At 54.5% G+C, this 19619-nt stretch overlaps 1 protein-coding gene across 1 annotated transcript in view; it reads left to right on the top strand.

The window, feature by feature from the left end:
* Positions 1–18950, top strand: part of ADCY5 (adenylate cyclase 5) — a 61156-nt gene extending 42206 nt beyond the window's left edge. Inside the window, exons 13-21 of the mRNA XM_040485035.1 lie at positions 1591–1707; positions 2084–2248; positions 4993–5168; positions 6810–6839; positions 8118–8250; positions 12103–12366; positions 13354–13558; positions 14515–14639; positions 16440–18950. Of these exons, the coding sequence (XP_040340969.1) occupies positions 1591–1707; positions 2084–2248; positions 4993–5168; positions 6810–6839; positions 8118–8250; positions 12103–12366; positions 13354–13558; positions 14515–14639; positions 16440–16568 (1344 nt within the window). The 3' untranslated portion in view covers positions 16569–18950. The remainder of the gene's footprint in view (positions 1–1590; positions 1708–2083; positions 2249–4992; positions 5169–6809; positions 6840–8117; positions 8251–12102; positions 12367–13353; positions 13559–14514; positions 14640–16439) is intronic.
* Positions 18951–19619: the final 669 nt, after the last annotated feature.

Raw genomic sequence — 19619 nt, 5'->3', positions numbered from 1 at the left:
GATGACTCACAACAAACATCTTTTCATGTCATGTGCTCATTGGCCATTTGTATAGATTCTTTGGAGAGATACCTATTCAAATCATTGTCCCATTTTTAAATTGGGTTGTCTTATTGTTGAGTTGGAAGAGCTCCTTGTATACTGTGGTCCCCCCCTTATCCATGATTTCATTTATTATGGTTTCAGTTCCTGTGGTCTGGAAACAGATGACCCTCCTTCTGACGTATTGTCAGAAGGTCAGTAGTAGCCTAACACTACCTCACGGTGCCTACATCATTCACCTCACTTCCTCACATCACGTAGGCATTTTATCATCTCACATCGTCAGCAGAAGGGCGAATCCAATAAGATATTTTCAGAGAGAGGAGAGACCACATTCACATAACTTTTATTGTAGTACATTTTTGTAATTGTTCTACATTTGTATTAGTTATTGTTATTAATGTCTAACCATGCCTAATTTATAAATTAAACTTTATGCTAAGTGTATGTATATAGGACAAAGCATAGTATATATGCATTTCTGTACTGTCTACAATTTTAGGCCTCTGGGGGGGGGGTCTTGGAATATATCCCCACGCATAAGAGGAGACTACTGTATTCTGGTTGCAGCACCCTTATTAGAGATATGGTTTGCAACAATTTTCTCCTATTCTCTGGGTTGTCTTTTTGCTTTCTTTCTTAAATGGTACATAATACAGAATTCTCCGTTGTAACCTTTTTAAATGTACAGTTCAGCAGCATTAAATGCATTCACTCTCTGGTGCAACCATCATCACTGTCCGTCTCCAGAACTTTTTCATCTTCCCAAACTGAACCTCTATACCCATTAACCAATTAACTCCCCACTCTGCCTTTACTCCTGGCACCCGCCATGGTGGACAAAGCCAACTGTGTAGATACAGTGGACTGGGTCATTTAGCTACCAAAACTGAGGTGGGTCTTTGGTTGGACATGCTGTTTGTCTAATTGAAGGAAATGTAGGGAGGGTAGGTGAGGGGAAACAGGAGATCAATGGGAGTCCTGAACAAAAGGTTCACTTAATTCACTTGTCTAGGGCCCCACCCTCCTGCTCACATGCTACTCTGTCCCCTTCTCACAAGCCCATTTCCTCCCTTCAGACCCTAAGTTTTCTCCAAGTCCTCAGACCCACAGCTTCTTACTGCCAAGAAGCCTTCCGACCCTCCTTGGGAAAGTTCTGGGTCCTTCCAGGCTTCCTTAACTGCCTGATTGTAACCCTGACCAGCCCAGAACTCACATGGCGGATTCATGTGCCTTTTCCTCTGTTCTGCTGGGGGCAGGATAGCACCTTTCCTTCCACCACGCCTCTCTCCCCTGTAAGCTTCCCAGGTAGACTCACTCCTGGCCAGCCACAGATTCTGTGCTGTCGTCGGCCGGGAGCAGTGGGTCAGTGGTGTGAGCCATCGCACACTTGCACACTAGGAGGGCATTCGGAAAGGACCTGGGGTTATGCTGGCACGAGACAAAGGTGGAGGGGAGGGAGGGCTCCCCCAGCTCCTCTATGGCGGTCTGGAGAGTCCTCACTGAACTCTGTTCTGTCTCTCTCTCCCTCCTCTTCCCTTGGTTCAGCTCTTCCCGGCCCCGCTGCAGACCCTTTCCAGGAAGATCGTGCGGTCCAAGACGAACAGCACCCTGGTCGGAGTGTTCACCATCACCCTGGTGTTCCTGTCGGCTTTTGTCAACATGGTAGGTGGCTCTACCCCCCCCCCCCCCCCCCCCTCCCGGGGGCTCCCTCCCCCCCAGAATTACTTATTCGGTCTTCCCCTCAGGTCTGGATTCAGATTTGACTCCTAAAGCCTCTCACACAGGCTTTTAGTTCCTTGCTCTCAAGGCTGGAGGGACCAGAAAGACTCAGGAAGTCACCAGGGGACGTTTACGAGCCCTAGCCTGGGCAGCCGGGCCAACCTTGCCGGCTCCTTGACTTCTTCCAGGCTCCTCTCCTGTCCCCCCTGTCAGTGTCAGGCTGCACCTGAGACCAGGGTGGACAGACACCCGCTGCCCTGTGGAGATGGGCTGCCCTCGCCTGGCCCCCACAGCTGACCCTCTCCCCCGCTGCCCCTAGTTCATGTGTAACTCCAAGGACCTGTTTGGCTGCCTGGCGGACGAGCACAACATCAGCACCAGCCAGGTCAACGCGTGCCATGTGGTGGAGTCGGCAGTGAACTACAGCCTGGGTGACGAGCAGGGCTTCTGCAGCAGCCCCCGGCCCAACTGCAACTTCCCCGAGGTAATGGGCAGGGGGCTCTGGGTGCAGACAGACCCCTCTGCCCCGCTCCCTCTCTGCCTTTGGCTGCTCTGGGGGAGTCAAGGGCTCTCAAGCTCACAGCCATCCCAGAGACCTTGTCCCAGTCTCTCAGTCCGTGTGCCGTACATCAGTGAACGAGGCCAGCCTTCTCCATGCAACAGTAAAACAGCATGCTTGCCATGGGCCAGGCACTGTGCTGAGTATTTGACATAGATTTACTCATTTTGTCCTCACAGCAGCCCTTTGACATAGACACTGTTAACGTCTTTTTTACACAGATGAAAGTGAGGCACAGAGAGGGTAAGTCGCTTGCCCAAGGTCACACAGCTAGGAAGTGGTAAAGCCAGAGCTTTCACCCAGGTCCTCTGGCTCCAGAATTCTTAGCCTTAACCTGAGGGCAGAGCTGTTTGTGGACCCTTCACTTTGGAGCAGGCCTGCCTCAGGAGAACCTGCCTGAGCTTCTCTGCTATGGGCCAGAGAGCAGGGAGGGAAGCAAAGGAACCCAGTCCCAGCCCGGTACTGCCATCAAGGTCATCCATTCAAAGTGTACATACAATTCAGTGGCTTTTAGGATATTCACAGATGTGTGCAGCCATCGTCGTAATCTAGGTAGAACATTTTCATCACCCCCAAAGAAGTCATACCCATAGGTTATTGGGTTTAAACACCGAGAACCCTTAGAGAGCAGCATGCATTAAGTGCCGATGGTATGTGCGGTGCGTCATTCACCTTTTCCTCAGGAAGCTCTCCGAGCCTGAGGCCAGGCTTCCAGCCCAGGGCATCTACTGCATGCACTGGGTAGTTCCCATACCCCAGCTGCCTTCGGGGCTCTCACGGAACCTGTGAGGTGACGGTAGTTGTTACCCTTTTCTGGGGAAAGTCCAAGCTTTCATCCAGTTCCAAAAGGGCCCCGTGACTCACACAAAGGTCCAGAACTGCAGTGAGGGCCGCCGGGGCAGTCACAGAGCTGGCCTCCCTCCCCCAGCCCTGGGAAGGAGCCCGATCCATCTCCCCTGTACAGATGGGACAAGGGAACCTCCATGAAGGGCAGGACTCCCGCCAGCATTCACCTAGACAAGCGCCTGTCTTCCACCTGCCGCTGGGTCCGGCTGAGCCCTCCCAACCTGCCGGGGCGGTGGAGGGGGGAGCAGCCGAGTCTCCCTTCTGCCTCTGCTCCCTCGTGCAGCTGGCGGAGCTCACAGGAGCTGCTGCCTGAGGGCTGTTTGCTGAGAAGCAGGGGCTTGTTTGATCTTACAGTTGCCCCTTGGTGGCTGCTGCTTCATGGCAGATGCTGAGGAGTGGGCGAAGAGAGTGGGGATGGTGGCTGCAGGGTTTATTCCGGCTCCTCACTTGAGGGAGACGGTTGGTCCCAGCCTTCAGCCCTCACCAGTCTGACCAGTTCCAGTCCCACTGACCCCAGGCCTTGATGACTACAGAGCTCTCAGGCTCACATGTCTTCTGATTCAGCAACTCCTCACAGATCCCAAGGCCCTTGGGGACACCACCTGTAAGCCCTGGCCTCCTGGCTGTCTGGCTCAGGGTCTGAATGGGCATCCAGGCTGGCCCTGGGGGCTCCCTCCCCACCCCCCCCCCCCCCCCGCCCCCAAGGACAGGATTATTATCCTTGGGGCTGTTTTTATCTGGGTGGACCCCCCCCCCACTCCTTCCTCTGCCCCTGTTCCAGGTAGTGGCTTGAGGCTGGCCCCTCCCAAGGGGCCCTCTGTATCCCCTCTCTGGGTTCCTGAAGGCCTGAAGAGGCTCAAGGTCCAACCTGGGAGCGTCCCCCACTGCCATTTGGCCTCCAGCTCAAAGCAGAGGAAGTGCATAGTGAGTCTGAGTGCCTGACTCAGAAGTCACGATGCTAAATTTAAAAGAACAAAATAACGACGGTGGCATGTCTAGGATTAGCATCAGGGGACGACAGAGCAGAAAGGAACCTCCGAGGTCTCTGGTTCAGCTCCTTATTGTCTGAGAAAGAAACCGAGGCTCCAAGACCAGAAGGGACTTCCCCAGGGTAAATCGTATAGGGACACAATCCTTGGTCTGCAGCCTTCTGGGCCAGACAGATTCAGAACTTTGGAAGTTTTCAGAGTTTGAAAGAGTATCTCACACCCCCAGTGTAGCCTGGGCAGCACCTGATAATGAAATACAGTAATATTTCTGCAGCAAAATGTATGAATCGTCCCCAGAAGCAGGCTAAAGATGATAATTAGCATCACATCACGTGGGACAGTCTTTGTCACCAAATAAGGCCAGTTCAGATGTTGCCACCACATTAGTCATGAAAATAGTTTCGGTTTGCAAACCGTGGGATTTCACGTTGCAGGTCAGGGGCTGGGGCCTGTGCTCTCTGCAGTTACTGAGGGCACCAGGCGCTTCCTCTCATGGAATGGCAGCGGTGAGACGGTGACATTGGAGCTTTTGCAGATGGGGAAAATGAGGCTTAGAAAAGTTGAATAAATGGCGCAAGTCACACCAACAGTCCACAATGAATCAGAGTTACGACTCAAGTCTGCCTGAGCCTGGAGCTCTGCTCTAACCACTGGGCGCTGCTGCCAGCATTGGCCAGACTCAGCCTAGAGCCCCATCTTCTGGTTCCTAACCAGGGCCCTTCTGGTTTCGTCACAAGTTCCCATTGGCCAAAACATGGCTGGCTCAGGGGGGCGGGGCGTGGGGCCGGGAAGGGTGGGGCCAGGGCGCTGAAGCCCGCTGCCCTCTCTCCGCAGTACTTCACCTACAGCGTGCTGCTCAGCCTGCTGGCCTGCTCCGTGTTCCTGCAGATCAGCTGCATTGGGAAGCTGGTGCTCATGCTGGCCATTGAGCTCACATATGTGCTCATTGTTGAGGTGCCCCGCGTCACCCTCTTTGACAACGCCGACCTGCTGGTCACCGCCAACGCCATGTAGGTGGCTCCCCACACTGGGTCAGGGACAGTGCAGGGAGGTTGGAAGAGCAGGCGGCTGGGAACCTGGGCTGCAGGGGGCTTGCGAGGGGAGTGTTGTGTTGCCCCCCAGCCTACCACCTGGGCAAAGCACCAGTGTCTAGTCTTCCTCCTCTCTTTCCCAGTGGGTGGGGGAGTGGCCTCAGGGTGAGTAGGTCCTGCTGTCCCCTCCGGTTTGTTTTTCAGTCCTGCCCTCAGGCCTCAGTGAATTGTTCCTCATTTGTTCAGGACAGTCTCTGAAGAGCTATTTTCACTTAACTCCATCTGCCTGTGGCACCTCAGGCCCAGAGGGGTAAAGATTCAACAGAGCTGGACGGCAAGGTCTGTGAGAGCAAAAGAACAGCCTTTGTTGTTCATGGGCTCTATGTCCTGCCTCGAGCTAGACACTGGGACATACATTATCCCTTTTCAGCCTCAGAGCAACTTAGCAAGGTCGGCAGGGCTGCCAGGATGGTTGGGTAGTCTGTGCACTGCTCAAAGGCTCCTAGTTATGATGGTGAGTCGTTAGGTCCCACATCTAGGTAGCAGGCATGGGAGTTGTGCCTCAGGCTACCTAGCTCCCAGTAAATTGGGAATCATACCTATAGTAGTAAAATGTAGGTAAAATGCCTGATATCAATGCTCTTTTCTTCCCATCACTCTATCCCCCCCCCCCCCCACACACATATACATTGGGAAGTGCAAAAAATGTGACAGGTCTGTGTCCCCTGAGAAAATGCAGCAAACTGTGTTTTCTGCAAGTTATAGGATGGGATCCATTCATCCGTCTAGCCATTCATCCAAAAATATTTCTTGAGGGTCTACCATGTTCCTTCCCCCACCCCCCCCCCCCCCCCTCCTTTGCTGAAGCAGCAGCAGAGAACAGAGGACATTTCTGGTTTGGGAGTCCCTGGCTTGGCTCCAGGGCAGCACTGTCCAATAGATAAATAATGCAATGTAATTTAAAATTTTCCTAGTAGCTATGTTAAAAAGGCAAAGCATACAAATTTCATATTTTTATTTAACCAATATATTCAAGATATTATTTGAATATGTAGTCAATATAAAATGATTCATGAAACCTATTACATTTTTTCCCACACTAGTTCTTCAAAACCTAGTATCTATGTTACATTTGCAGGACATTTTAGCTTGTACTGGCCACCCTTGAAGGCTCTAGCCACACGTGGCTGTGGTAACTACACTGGACACAGCATAGGTGTAGTGTTTCTTCTCCTCTGGATGCAGCAAAGGGCTGGGGTGGTGGCTGGGCTGGCTTCTGTCCAGGCGGAGGTGCTGGGGGCCCCAGGGTCCCAGGTATGGGCTGGGTGATTTGTGGTCATGGAGACCAGATGCTAGTTGGGGCTGGGCTTTCTGTAAGCCTCCCATCCTGAAAGTCTCCTTGGATCCAGAGGGGTGTTGGGGGCGGGGGATGAGGGAGCAACCATAGTAGGGGCAGTGGTATCAGGCACGGGGCAGCAGGGCTGGGAGTGGTGGGGGAGCATGGCGGTGGGAGGGGCAGAGCAAGGTGGGAGACAGAACGGGGGAGGGGGGCAGAGCGGGAGTGGAGACTGCCGAGTCGAAGAGCAGCCCCGAACAGCCCTCCCCGCTTCCTGTTCACAGAGACTTCAGCAACAACGGGACCTCCCAGTGGTGAGTGGATACTCTCCAAGTCCTCTGACACAGCCTCTCCCTGCCCTTGGCCTAGAGCTGCCAGAGGCCAGCAGCCCAGGGCCCAGCAGAGAAGGCGGTGGTGCCCATTGGGGAGGGGGCCTCTGAGGCAAGGTGGGCAGTGAAGGAGAAGGCTGGAGGGGGCAGGGAAGCCCTTTACTCCCCAGGGACCAAGGATGCCTCATCGGGTAGATGCCCTTCTTTTCTTGTGTGATTCCCACCAGCCCAAGATGACCTAGGACGCACAGGTCATTTCCAGAGACCTCACCTTAAAGCATCTGGCTTCCCACTCTTCCCCAGGAGCATGTGTCAGACCCCAGGCCCAGGAGAATAGGAGCTGGTGCCCCCTGGCTCCCTGCCAGAAGAGAGGGGCCAGCAAGGCCTGTGGGCTTTGTAGGGTAGGCCCTGCACTAGGGCTACTGCTGGTCAGGGAGTCTGTGCAGTGCTCAAGGCTCAGGCTCTCTGCTGGGACAGGGAGCAAGCAGGGTTTGGGAGAGCAGCTTTTATGAAGAGTGTGTATTAATGTTAACAGGAATGCAATTAGTCATTATTAGCTACCAGGTGTGGAGTTCCTACTGTTTGTCAGGTGCTATACAAGGAATTTTGTGTACTTTTCTTTTTTAATGTTTATTTATTTATTTTGGAGAGAGAGCGCAAGCAGGGGAGGGACAGAGGGAAAATCCCAGGCAGGCTCCATGCTCAGCCTGGAGCACGATGCAGGGGCTCGATCCCACAACTGTGAGATCATGACCTGAGTTGAAATCAGGAGTTGAACACTTAATTCGCTGAGCCACCCAGGTGCCCCTGGTATCTTTAATTCTTAAAATGTGGGTATTGTTATCCCATTTTACAGATTAGGAAACTAAGGTTCAGAGAGGTTAAGAGAGACTTGCCCAAAGCCCAGAGATGGCCAGTATGGCCTGCCTGGCTCCCTTATTACTATGCCCACTGGGAGATGCCTGGGATGTACATGCTGCCTTTTACAAGGGCCTCATTTATCCCCTGATGTGACCAGAGGGAAGCTCCCCAGTGATGGGGGAGAGGCGGGCATCAGGAGAGGAGTAATGGCTGCTGAGCTGCTGGTGTGAGCAGGGGCTGAGACAGGGCTGCCAGCTGAGGCGGCTTCCTGGAGGAGGCATTACCTCAGGCAAAATTTGAGCGGGAGGTTAAGGAGAAGGGGGAGTAGTAGAAGGAAGACAAAGGCCTGAGGGGGCCTCTGAGCCTGCCATGAGGTGCCAGGCATCTGCCTCCTGCCTGCAGCCCTGAGCATGCGACCAAGGTGGCGCTGAAGGTGGTGACGCCCATCATCATCTCAGTCTTCGTGCTGGCCCTGTACCTGCACGCCCAGCAAGTAGAGTCCACCGCCCGCCTGGACTTCCTCTGGAAACTGCAGGTGGGTGGCCCCGGGACTGGAACTGGGATGGGGGACACACCCAGTCCTCGCAGCACTTTGTGAGTGAACGAGTTCATCACCTGGGCTAGCTGAGCCTTCGTCCTGCTCTGAAAAGGTGTCCTGCTCAGTCCCACTAATCTGTGCCCCATGTCCCAGCAGGTCTGCTCCCTGCTTTCTGGAGCCAAGAGACAAAACCCTGGAGCTTATTCCAAACCATCCCACCCTTGACAGCGCTGGGACTTTGACGGGCCCAAGACATATGGTCTTAAGTCACAAATATTGGCCAGCCACTGCTGTGTGCATCCAGAGGCAGGGACAGAGGGGAGGCATGGCCTCTAGTCTGTAGTGTGGGCAGCGAGGAGTCAGGAGAGAGGGGAGCGGGCAGGAGGTGAGGACTGTGGGACACGCAGTCCCCATGTCACAGAGGCTGCAGTGCAGGAGCTGGTCCCACAGGCTCCTGAGCAGGGCCTGATGTGACCAGAACTGGCTTGAAGACTCTTCCAGGGGAGAAGGGATGGAGGGGGCATCAAAGACCATCAACCGGAACTGGACAGGTGGCTGTGCCCTGGCCCTGGGGAGAGGTGGTCCAGGTAGGGGCAGAGGCAGTGGGGTGCTAGTGCCCAGGGAAGTGCTCCAGCCTCCAGGCTTTGTGCCCTGTGCCCTGATGGTGTCAAAACCCGGAGGAGGGGATGCCACTGGGCCACACACAGGGTGATGCTCCAGGTGCTAGTGATAGACCCAGCCGCTGCTTGTTACCTGCTGGACCGACTCAGAAAGTCCAGGAGAGGGCGCCCACGGTGAGAAAGTCTTCCCTGTGGGCAGCCTCAGACCTGTTATTCCACTTACTTCATTCTTAAAGATGGGAGCATCCAGTGGCCCCTGCTGTGTTTTGCAGGAGGTTGGCTGAGATTCCCCACTGAACGGATGTCCTGAGGTTGGGGGAAAACTGTTTTGCATGTGGAATGCCCCCTTATCATCCCTGGGTTGGGAGGGACCCGGGGGATATCCAGTGTGAGGCCATACCTTCCTGGCTCAGATTGCTGCCTCCCTGCCTCCTCCCAGCTCTCATGCCCCTCATGCCTCTGGGGAAGCTCCCCAGAGGCCCCAGCTCTCTCCTAGGGGCTGACCAGGCTCTGTGGGACCTGGGGCTGATTTCCCTCCACTTCTCTGCTCACTAGCACCCCACCTCCCATGTGAGCCCTGAGGAAGTCCCCCACCCCCAAGACAGTGGCTGTCCTGCCACTCATTTGTGTGGCAAAGATCTCGAGAAAGGGCTGGAAGCAAGGGACAGGTGAGCCTGCCACTTAGCCTGCCTTTGTGACCTGCTGCCCTGTCACCCCACCCCGCTTCTTTGTCTAGCTCCTGAGTACGCAGGGTTGAAGTGAGGCTGCCTGCCAGGGCTGAACAGAGCAGTCTGAGCTTCCCTCACAACCCCACCCCAGTGTTCAGGCAACCGCAGTTCCCCTCCCATTTTGAAAACAATTAAGGCCTGTACACAGGTGTGTGGGTTGGGGGTGAGCATGTCTCTACCTGGCAGGCGTGTCAGCCTCTCTCCACTGAACCCCTGCAACAGGCTCATGATGCTTACACGTCCCTTCATCTCCCGTCCTCCTCCAGGACTTTTGGGAGGTGGAACAACATCAAATACATACCAACAAGCAAAAACCTGAACACAGGTCCTTGGGTTGGGTGAGTGATAGTCGGGTGCTCCCCACCCCTCCAGTCTAACTCAGCAGCTAATTTTGCTGTTGGATCTAAGGTCATGGTGGGTGGGTGTGGTGCTGGCAGTGAGCTGGGGAAGCCTGAGGTCCTTCGCTTCCCTGAAGTGTCTGTACCAGGAACACACCCTTACCCGCAAGCCTGCCCCTGGCCAGACCACTGGGTCTCAGGTCTTATCCCTCTCCCATAGCATTGACCTTATTAGGATCAGCAAGGGGGCTGTGGACCCCTGAGCCCTCCCACCTGGCCAGAGCCCAATCCTAGAAGCGGTTGGCTGTGTTGGGAGCTGCCCAACATCACGTCTCAGGGCAGAGTTGTCCGGATGTGGCGGGAGTTCCTGGTCAGAACCCTGGGGCCTTGGCCTGTGCTCCCTGCAGTAACCAGTCTCCGACTATCTCAACCCCAGCCTCCACCACCAGCTGCCTGGCACTGGGCAGATGCACTCTGGGAAGGGCATGTGTTATGTTTCTGCCACTGCTGGGCTGATCAAAGGAGCTAGGGTGCTCCTGGGCCCCCAGGCATGTGGTCTCAGCAGTAGTAGCACTGTGGGCAGCCTGTGCATTTTCCGAGGCAGATGGCCCGGCTGGGGCTCTTCCAGGGAGTAACCTTCGAGAAATACAGAGATTCCCACTCTGGCCTACTCCCGCTGGCACACCTGTACCAGAGCTAGGCAGAGGGTGGCTTGGGAGGAGGGGCCTGATCAAGGCATCTCAGAAGCAAAGGTCCCACTGCACCCACCTGGCATCTCAGGATCCAGGAACTTCCTTAGGCATAACCCCTATTGTCAAGGCTGTGTTTCCAGTGGCTCTAGGACTGATGGGCTGTGGGTCCTCTCACCTCAGGTGCAAGGCTAGGCCTCTGAGCCCTGGGGTCCCTGAGCTTTCTACCCTACCTGCTGGACCCAGGTCCTGTGGCTTTGGGTGGGTGTGCCAGCAGTTTCCCCATGAGCAGCCACCATCCACAGGGAGAGCCAGGGAAGTGGTCCTGGTGCTTTTGGAGGTTGTAGCTGCAGCCAAATAGAAGGGCCTCCACGTTTAGTTAGGAAAGCCCCCAGCAGGCTGGCTAGATCTTTTCTTTTCTTTTTTAAATTTTTTTTCAACGTTTTTTATTTATTTGTGGGACAGAGAGAGAGCATGAACGGGGGAGGGGCAGAGAGAGAGGGAGACACAGAATCGGAAACAGGCTCCAGGCTCCGAGCCATCAGCCCAGAGCCTGACGCGGGGCTCGAACTCACGGACTGCGAGATCGTGACCTGGCTGAAGTCGGACGCTTAACCGACTGCGCCACGCAGGCGCCCCTGGCTAGATCTTTTCAATGGCCCTGCTAATGACCCTTTACCTGCCTGTTTTACCAACATGATCACTCCCAGTTAAGGGGGCCATTTTGTTTGCCATCAAGGGGGAGGAAGCTAGCAGACTGCACTGTGTACCTTCTGTGTCACGTGAACTCTGGTCAGATGGCTCCTTGCACACCTTGGTGCATAACTGTCTCTGCTCTTCAGGCTGTGTGTCACTGTTGGCCTCTTGATTTGAGGGCTCTTAAGCTAGATGGTGAGTGACCACAAACCCCTATTTCCCAGACCCAGGGGAACCAAAGTCAATGGTGATGTGCCCATCCCACCCCTGGTGGCACTTTGGGGCATCTGTACCTCCTGGCCCTGGGGTGAGTCTGCTCTGGTGGGAACCAGGGAGATTGGTGGGGCTTTAAGCCATCGTCCCAGTGGGGTTGGTCTATTAAGTGATCCTTATCAAACTGCTTTTCTGATTGTACTTCCTGATATGAAGAAGAAAGTGGACAATTGTGGAGCTCTTGGTAGCTGGAGGGCCACTGGGGCTGTAGTTTTGGCCATCCCTGTAACCCCCTGCCTTGGTCTAGCTTTGGTCAGACAGGATGCTCTCAACCTGTCTTCCAGGACCCGTTTCCAGCCCGGGGTTCCCTCCTTCGGGGCCAACACATTCCGAGGGGCAGGCAGGCAGAGCCCAGTTGGATGTGTACAAGTGTCTCACTTTTCTGGTGCTTCCTCATGGAAAGCCAGAGGTGGGGACAGCAGGGGGACAGAGGCTGGGCACAGTGGAGGTCTCGGGTGCATGCGGGCAGGCCGCATGCCTCTCCTGACCGGGCGCCGTGTCCTAGGCCACGGAGGAAAAGGAGGAGATGGAGGAGCTGCAGGCCTACAACCGGCGGCTGCTGCACAACATCCTGCCCAAGGATGTGGCCGCCCACTTCCTGGCCCGCGAGCGACGCAATGATGAGCTCTACTACCAGTCGTGTGAGTGCGTGGCCGTCATGTTCGCCTCCATCGCCAACTTCTCTGAGTTCTACGTTGAGCTGGAGGCCAACAATGAGGGTGTTGAGTGCCTGCGACTACTCAATGAGATCATCGCCGACTTTGACGAGGTGCGACGGGTGGGCAAACAGGAGAGGGGCGGGGGAGACAGGCACCTTGCCTACATTTCTTCCTCTATTGTGTTACAAAGGAGAAAACAGGCCTAGAGACACTGCTTGCCTAAGGTCAGTCCTAGTAGGTGGAAGAATGGGGGTCCCAGCCCAGGCTTTTGGAATTTGAAGTCTCTGCGGGTCTGTTGTCCCACTGAGGCCCTGCCCAGCTACCTTGCCAGCCACTCTCCATCAGCCACCATTCCTTTCCCACCAGGCTGGGGCCCAGCCTTTGAGGGAGTCCAAGGAAGGAGGGACTCCTAGGCTAAGGGAGAAGGCAGGACAAAGACACAAAGCCCAGAATAGCAGAGGTGGAAACACAAACGTGTCTTATTTACTACACCCTCGCCAAGCACCTAGTGTGTGCCAGCTGCTGGGGGTTCTGTGCCCAATAGGGCATTTCGACCCTGGGAGCCCCCTGAGTGGTGAGGGTGAGAAGGTCAACCCCAGAGGGAATACAGAGCCTTGGGAGGAGGAAGAGGAGGATGGAACTGGGAACGGGCTGTGCTGGAAACAGCCCATGAGGCTCCTGGGGCAGAGCGTAGCTGGAATTGACTGAAGTTGGGTCTGGGCAGGCTTTTGACAGACAATGGAGATAGAAGGTGGGTGTCTCGTTGGACAAAGATGAGGTGGTATCCCTGGGAGGGATGGAGATATGAGCCAGGGAAGGGAGGAGATGGCCACCAGCCCCTGTTGGGGGCAAGAGACACTGAGGTGACTAGTGGGCTGGCCTGGGGCTCTTGGTGCAGGGCAGACAGTGACTCACGGTGACCACACACGGGTAAGTATGGGAGGAGGCCTGCTCTGTTGGCCTCGCACTGAGCTGGTGTGGAGTTGGGCCTCCTGTGTGAACTGGGAGGACATGAGGGGCCATGCTGTTGCCCTTCCCCCATAGACTTCAGTGCCCCAGCCTTGGTGGTAACCCAGGTTTGGCCTCCTTCCATCTAGATCATCAGCGAGGATCGGTTCAGGCAGCTGGAAAAGATCAAGACCATTGGCAGCACCTACATGGCTGCCTCAGGCCTCAATGACTCTACATATGACAAGGTGGGCAAGACCCACATCAAAGCCCTGGCTGACTTTGCCATGAAGCTCATGGACCAAATGAAGTACATCAATGAGCACTCCTTCAACAACTTCCAGATGAAGATCGGTGAGCTTGCCTTCTGGCCAGTCCAGCCTGGGAAGAGCAGGTCGGGTAAAAAGCTGCAGGGCCTTGACAGGACTGGAGAGGAGGGTCGTGGAGGGAAGGGTCTTAAGGACTGACGGTGTTTCTATTTGGGAGCTTCTGCTATGTTTGCAATCCTACTTCACACACAACAGTGAGGTTTAATGTGGCCCCATGTGAGAGAGGAGGGGGAGCGCCCAGGGGCTTGGAAACATGGCAGAAAATGTCTAGACAGTGTCAGTTAAGCCAGGTGTGTTGGGTAAGGTTCTTGCTTGAAGAGGAGGGAGGACATTTGAGGTGGGGAGCCAGCATGGCAAAGGCTGAGGGGCAGGGTGATCGGGGTTGGCGTGCCTAGGACCAGGAAGGTGGACAGATGAGAGCAGAAGTGCCAGGAGGGAGATGGCAGCCTTGCTTCCTGGAGCTGGGTCACGGTGGCCTCCCTGACTGAGCTCAGACGCCCAGGGGAGGATCACCTGGACAGAGAAGACACTGTGGGTTAGGAGCAAGGTACTAAGAATGAAAATGATTGTGCCCCTGAAAGAAACAGGAGTGATGAGGAAGAAAAGGATGAGTTCTGGTACGTGTGGTTAGAATGAACTGAAAACTGAAATGCCAGCAACAGGGATGATTAAGGACAGGCAGTGGGATGCTGCAGTGAGTCACTGGATCCTTGAAGAGGGTGGTCCTGGTGATGGACTTGCAGGAGCTGAGACCTGATTGGGGGCAAGGACACAGGAACAGTGCTGTGGGAACAGACCTCATGGTCTGGGTTGGCAGGCATTTCGTGGGAACTGCAGGGTAAAGCATGGTCGCGGGCCTGGAGGACACTGGCGGTCTTCAGACTAAGTCCAGAGGAACTTGCTGAGTGTCAAGGGAGGAATGATAGTGTGGTGAGCACTGGTCTGAGCCCTGATGACATTGCTGACTTCTGTCCCCTGCAGGGCTCAATATTGGCCCCGTGGTGGCTGGGGTGATCGGGGCTCGCAAGCCTCAGTACGACATCTGGGGCAATACGGTGAACGTGGCCAGCCGCATGGACAGCACCGGTGTGCCTGACCGCATCCAGGTGAGTGCCGGAGCATCCACCACCCGGCTCACCCCCATGGGGGCCTCTGCCTGATACTCCAGGTTCCTAGTGCAAGCTGCCCACAGTCCCCAGTCAGAATTTCTGCAGCCAATTTTGAAGGTAGCTGGCACTGTCTCGGGAGCTTGGAGATCATTGTGTTTCAGGCCCTCAGGACCTTGGACAGATCTTCACTCCTGTGCAAAGCCCTCTACTGGCCACAGAAGGAATTGGGGGAGTAAAGGCAGGAGCCACTGCTGATGCTAAACCAGGAGTGTTAATGCCACGACCCAGGCATACAAGGGGACACCAAGATGGTTGCAGGGAGCAAGGTCTTGCCAGTTGGAGCTCACAGCACTCAGGGCCTGGTGCAACAGAACCAGGCAAGGCCAGTGATCCCTGGGATGGTGCTCCCACCACCCTAGTTGCCAAGGGGCCTGGCCAGAGACCCAGAGACTTTTTCTCCTCTCTTCATCCTGTGCAAGCTGGCTCTTGCAATTCCCGGGCCTACCTCTCTTCAACTGCTTTTGTTTTTCTTAGACTGCCCTTAATTCCTTCTGCTCCCGTCTGACAACAGTGAGGTCCTGGATTGGGCTGTATTCCTGTACCTCTGAACCCCCAGGGCCCCCATAAGTCCTGCCATAAGTGGGCAGGTCACTTAGCCTCCCTGATCTGTTTTCCCAAGCTTGAACTCTGCTCTCTTCATGGCCCTTTGATCACACTGACACTGCTTAAATGTCCCTTAAATCCTCTCTTCTGTGGGACCTCTGAACAAAGGGTCAGCCCAAGCACGGCCCTGGCCTGATAGGTGCTGTTGGAGGAACCTGGCCAAATGGCTTTCTCTCACTTCTATCCCTGTGCCAAAGGGAGAAGGGACAACAAGATGGCAGCTGGGGGGAAAGGAATGTGTGTTTGCAGAGTGTCCGACCCCACCCACAGACAGGTGTGAGGGACTCTGTCAGCAGCCACACAACGGCCCGGCACCTCACCTTTGCATAGGGCTTTCCCATTCGTGGAACACATGCGATAACCCAGTAGGGTCACCTTCCAGCAGCCCATCTAGAGATTTCTGGCCCCTTCTTCCCTGGCCTGACAGCCAGGCAGGGCCAGGATCCTCAGCAGAGGTTTTGTGGGGTGGCTGGCGGGGTGTGTGGGCTGTACTCAGACGGCTTTTGGGTCACTTCATGAAGCATTCATCTGTATTGCTGCTCACATCAGCCCTACAATAGTGCAGTGATTACTGAAGCCACTGGTGAGTTCCCCTCTTTGTTCCAAAAGCTAAAGCAGAGATGGGCACTAGGATATAGAACTGAATCCACACTCTGCCATTTGTTAGCTATGTAGCCTCAGACAAGTGATTTAGGTTTCCTGAGGCTGAGATAACAGTATTTACCTCATAGATTCAGTGAGATAAACAGTGGCTCTCCATCTGTGGTGTGAAAAACCAATTTCCAGGAACATCGCTGATCTGTCCTGGAGCGAGACTTGGGTGGACATGCTGGGCCCATGCTTGGTATCAGTGGGGCAGCGTCAGAATGCTGTGGATGCCCTAAGCAGTTCTCAGCCTCTGCACCTCTCTCATTGTGGACAATGACAGGCAGTTCAGGGACCACAGGCCACCCTGCCTGGCACAAAGTAGGTGCTGTCATCCTTCTTGTTTCAAACAGGCAAGTCTAGGGGCGAGCAGCTGTCAGGGTGCCACCCACCCTTGTGTGTTGGGGACAGTCGGACAGAGCTGCCTGACAACAGGCTCACGGCTTGGCTCAACAATGGCCTATCCACTCCCCTTCTTTGCCTCCTCAGGTCACCACAGACATGTACCAGGTGCTGGCTGCCAACACATACCAGCTGGAGTGCAGGGGCGTGGTCAAGGTCAAGGGCAAAGGAGAGATGATGACCTACTTCCTCAACGGTGGGCCCCCGCTCAGTTAGCAGCTGCCAGCCAGTGATGCCAGGCAGCCTGGCCTCCAGAGAAACGGAAATGGCTTCTTTGTATGCCGGAGGGGGGGCAGGTGGAAGCCTGCGCTCTAGCCCACGTGGCTGCGCCGGTGAGATTCTCCACTTTGACTCCAGAAGCAGCTTCTGCCTTTGTGGGCAGGCCGCAGCCTCCGTCCCAGGCCCCAGGGTGCCAGCGTCCTGCGAGCACCAAGCTGACCAAAGATGTTCCTCCGTAGAAGACTCCGCTAGGCGCGATCCGAATCCCGAGTTTTCTAACGGATGCTGCTGCGCAGGTGGAAAGGAGCTGCTGAGTGCTTACGGTGTGTGGCAGCCGAGTGTGCAACGACAGAGCTGAGGGGGAGGCCTCAGCCTCGGGTGGGTGGGTCGGTCGGCGGCCCAACTCTGGCCCAGGGTAACCCAGCGGCCCCAGGGGTCCACTTCCCTGTGTGAGCCTTTAAACCCCTGACAGAGGCCACGGCCCCTGCCCCATGGAGGGGCTTGCTGGCAGGAGTGCTGGCTCTGGAGGGACTGCGGCCTTCTCCGCAGCCCTCCTCCTCACCTACATAGGTGGACAACGCCTCTTGGAGGGGAACAGAACAAATTGTGAGGGGGAGGCGAGAAGACGCGAAGCAAGGAGGGGTGGTTCTGAGAAAAAGAAAATATTTATTAAATAAAACAACTTTCTGTGCCCTTCTTTAGACTATGCTAGTTGTATGCGTATAAGAGACCCACAAGCAAACAAAGATGCCACTGGTGGTTGGGGGGAGGGCAAGAATCCCAACTTGTCTTTTTTGTATTTTTTATTTTGTATTATTGAAAACCTTGGAGATCTAAAAAATATACCAAATTCTATATTTTGTAAACTATATTAGAAAACAGCTGTGCACAGCGTTTGTACTGTACGTGTGTCAGCGTATGTACTGGTGTAGATGTGTGTGTGTTTATGCCGTGGAACTGGTCACATGCAGGATGCCTCTTGCCCTCACTTCACTTCAGATTAGGCAGTTTTGGGTTTTCCCAGGTCCAACCAGAGCAGTGAGCATGTCCTTTTGGGGTGCCCTACAGTCAGATTAAATGGGAAGGTGCATGCGTACATTACCCCATCTCTCTAACACATCACTTCCCCTAAGTAAAATGCAAATGGATAATAAAACAAAAACTGCCTTCCCATCTCAGGCTCAGGTGGAACCAAGGGAAGCAGCCTCAGCCTGCAACAGACAGCACGGCCCCTGTCCCCTCTTCTCCCTGAGATGCCAACCATTTGCTGCCTGCAGAGAGGCAGCTGTGAGTGCTCAGGGATGGCCGCAGGTGCTCAGCTGGCGGGGGGGGGGGGGGCGGGGGTGGTGGGAAGCCTTACCTGCCTACCTTTCTCAGTTGGCTACCGTGCAGGTGGCTCGCCCAGAGATAATGCCTCAGACTTGGGGGTAATGTGCAGCCCTCAGGTAGGTTCAGGGAGGGTGGTGGCTTTGCTCTTCATCTGCAGACCAGAGAAAAGGATAGAGCCTTCAGCGTCCAAAGGGCAAAGCTAGCAGAAATTTTGTTTTGTCTGGTTTTTGGTTTTTTGGGAGGTGGACGTGAAATATATTGGAAAAAATTATATTTGTTATATCCTCTGAGGGTATAAAATGGAAACGGGCTTAAAACTGAAAAATGATATATTATCATAGGGATATATTCAAACAGAATCCTTGGGTCCTGTGCCCACATCTTTTTGTTGCTTCTCAGGGCAGAATTATTCTCACCTCTAACACGAGCTTGAAGGAGGTAGGGCGGCAGCTATATGCCAACTGCAAAATGTTATTTTGATCCCCATCTGCACCACCTCTCACTGGACACTAGCACCGGCCTCCCCTTTTTTCTTCAGTATATGTGCTGCCGAAGCGAGCTCCCCTTTCCACACACCATCTCTCACCCCAATTTGAACACAGCTCTGAGAAGCAAAGTTTACGGACCTAAAAGTTCCAGCTCAAGTCTGTCCACGCTTCTGCTGCTCTGTCCTTTGAGTTCTGCATTGCCCCTCTTGCATCTGTTGGGGGGACTGGCTTTCTCCATGGTGGCATTCTCAAGTCCCCGGCCCCTCCATAGCACCCACCAGTGGTGCTAGGTTTTAATTTTGCTTCCAACCTGAGTAACGTGTGCGTGCTGAGTTCCTCCGGTGGTTCCCCCCATTGGTTACGGTCTCCTTGGCCTCTCGGGGGCCCATCCCTCCTATCCCAGCAGTGACTGGCAACACCATGCAGTGCTAGCTCTTCATTCCCTCCAAGGGTGTGCACTCTTTTTATTCCTGCTCTTGCAAAAACAGATAGGATTATGATTTCCCATGGAAATTGAAAAGTCTATTTAAATAATTTAACTATTAAACACTTTCACTGGTAATGTGTCCTGGTCTGATTTGTGGCTTGGGCCAAGGGCCTGGTTCCAGTCTGAAGAACAGTGCCCTCGGCCCTTGCTGGGGCACTGGGCAGGGAGCCCCAGAGGGCAGAGACCTACCTTGAGTGGGGAACAGCACGCTGCTACGGGGAGAATGTCGGCGAGGGCCTGCAGTCATTGTGGCAGTCAGGTGAGACAGCATTGGTGACCTTGGCGAGAGTTAGTTCACTGGGCTGAGGAGCAGGTTCCAGAGTGCAGCGGGCTGAGGAATGAGGAGGTGAGAGACACCACGAGTGAAGGGACAAGGGATTTAGGATGGGACCAGAAAAGATGCAGGGTTGAGGGGAAGAGGTTTTAAAACAAGTGAGCCCAACTCATTTCTATGCTAAGGGAAAGAAAGTTGAAAATACAAGAACACAGATCATCGAAAGGACCCAAGTAGCAGGGAGGACAGGGAGATGCAGGCTGAAAGTGTACTGATTGGACTTGGGCAGCTAATAACCGTGGCTACCATTTACTGGACACTATGTGCCAGACACAGGGATAAGCATCACACAAACTTCATCTCATTTAATCCTCCTGGCCACCACATTTCACTGATGAAGAGATACAGAGAGGTTGAGTTACTTGCCTAAACTCCTACAACTGGTAAAGAGAGAAGAGATTCAGAGCAGG

This window comes from Herpailurus yagouaroundi, unplaced genomic scaffold (genome assembly GCF_014898765.1).
Source record: "Herpailurus yagouaroundi ecotype Mexico unplaced genomic scaffold, PumYag 162, whole genome shotgun sequence".
Classification (NCBI taxonomy): domain Eukaryota; kingdom Metazoa; phylum Chordata; class Mammalia; order Carnivora; family Felidae; genus Herpailurus; species Herpailurus yagouaroundi.
Note: the sequence above shows the minus strand (reverse complement) of the source record. Positions and strands in the feature narration are given on the sequence as shown.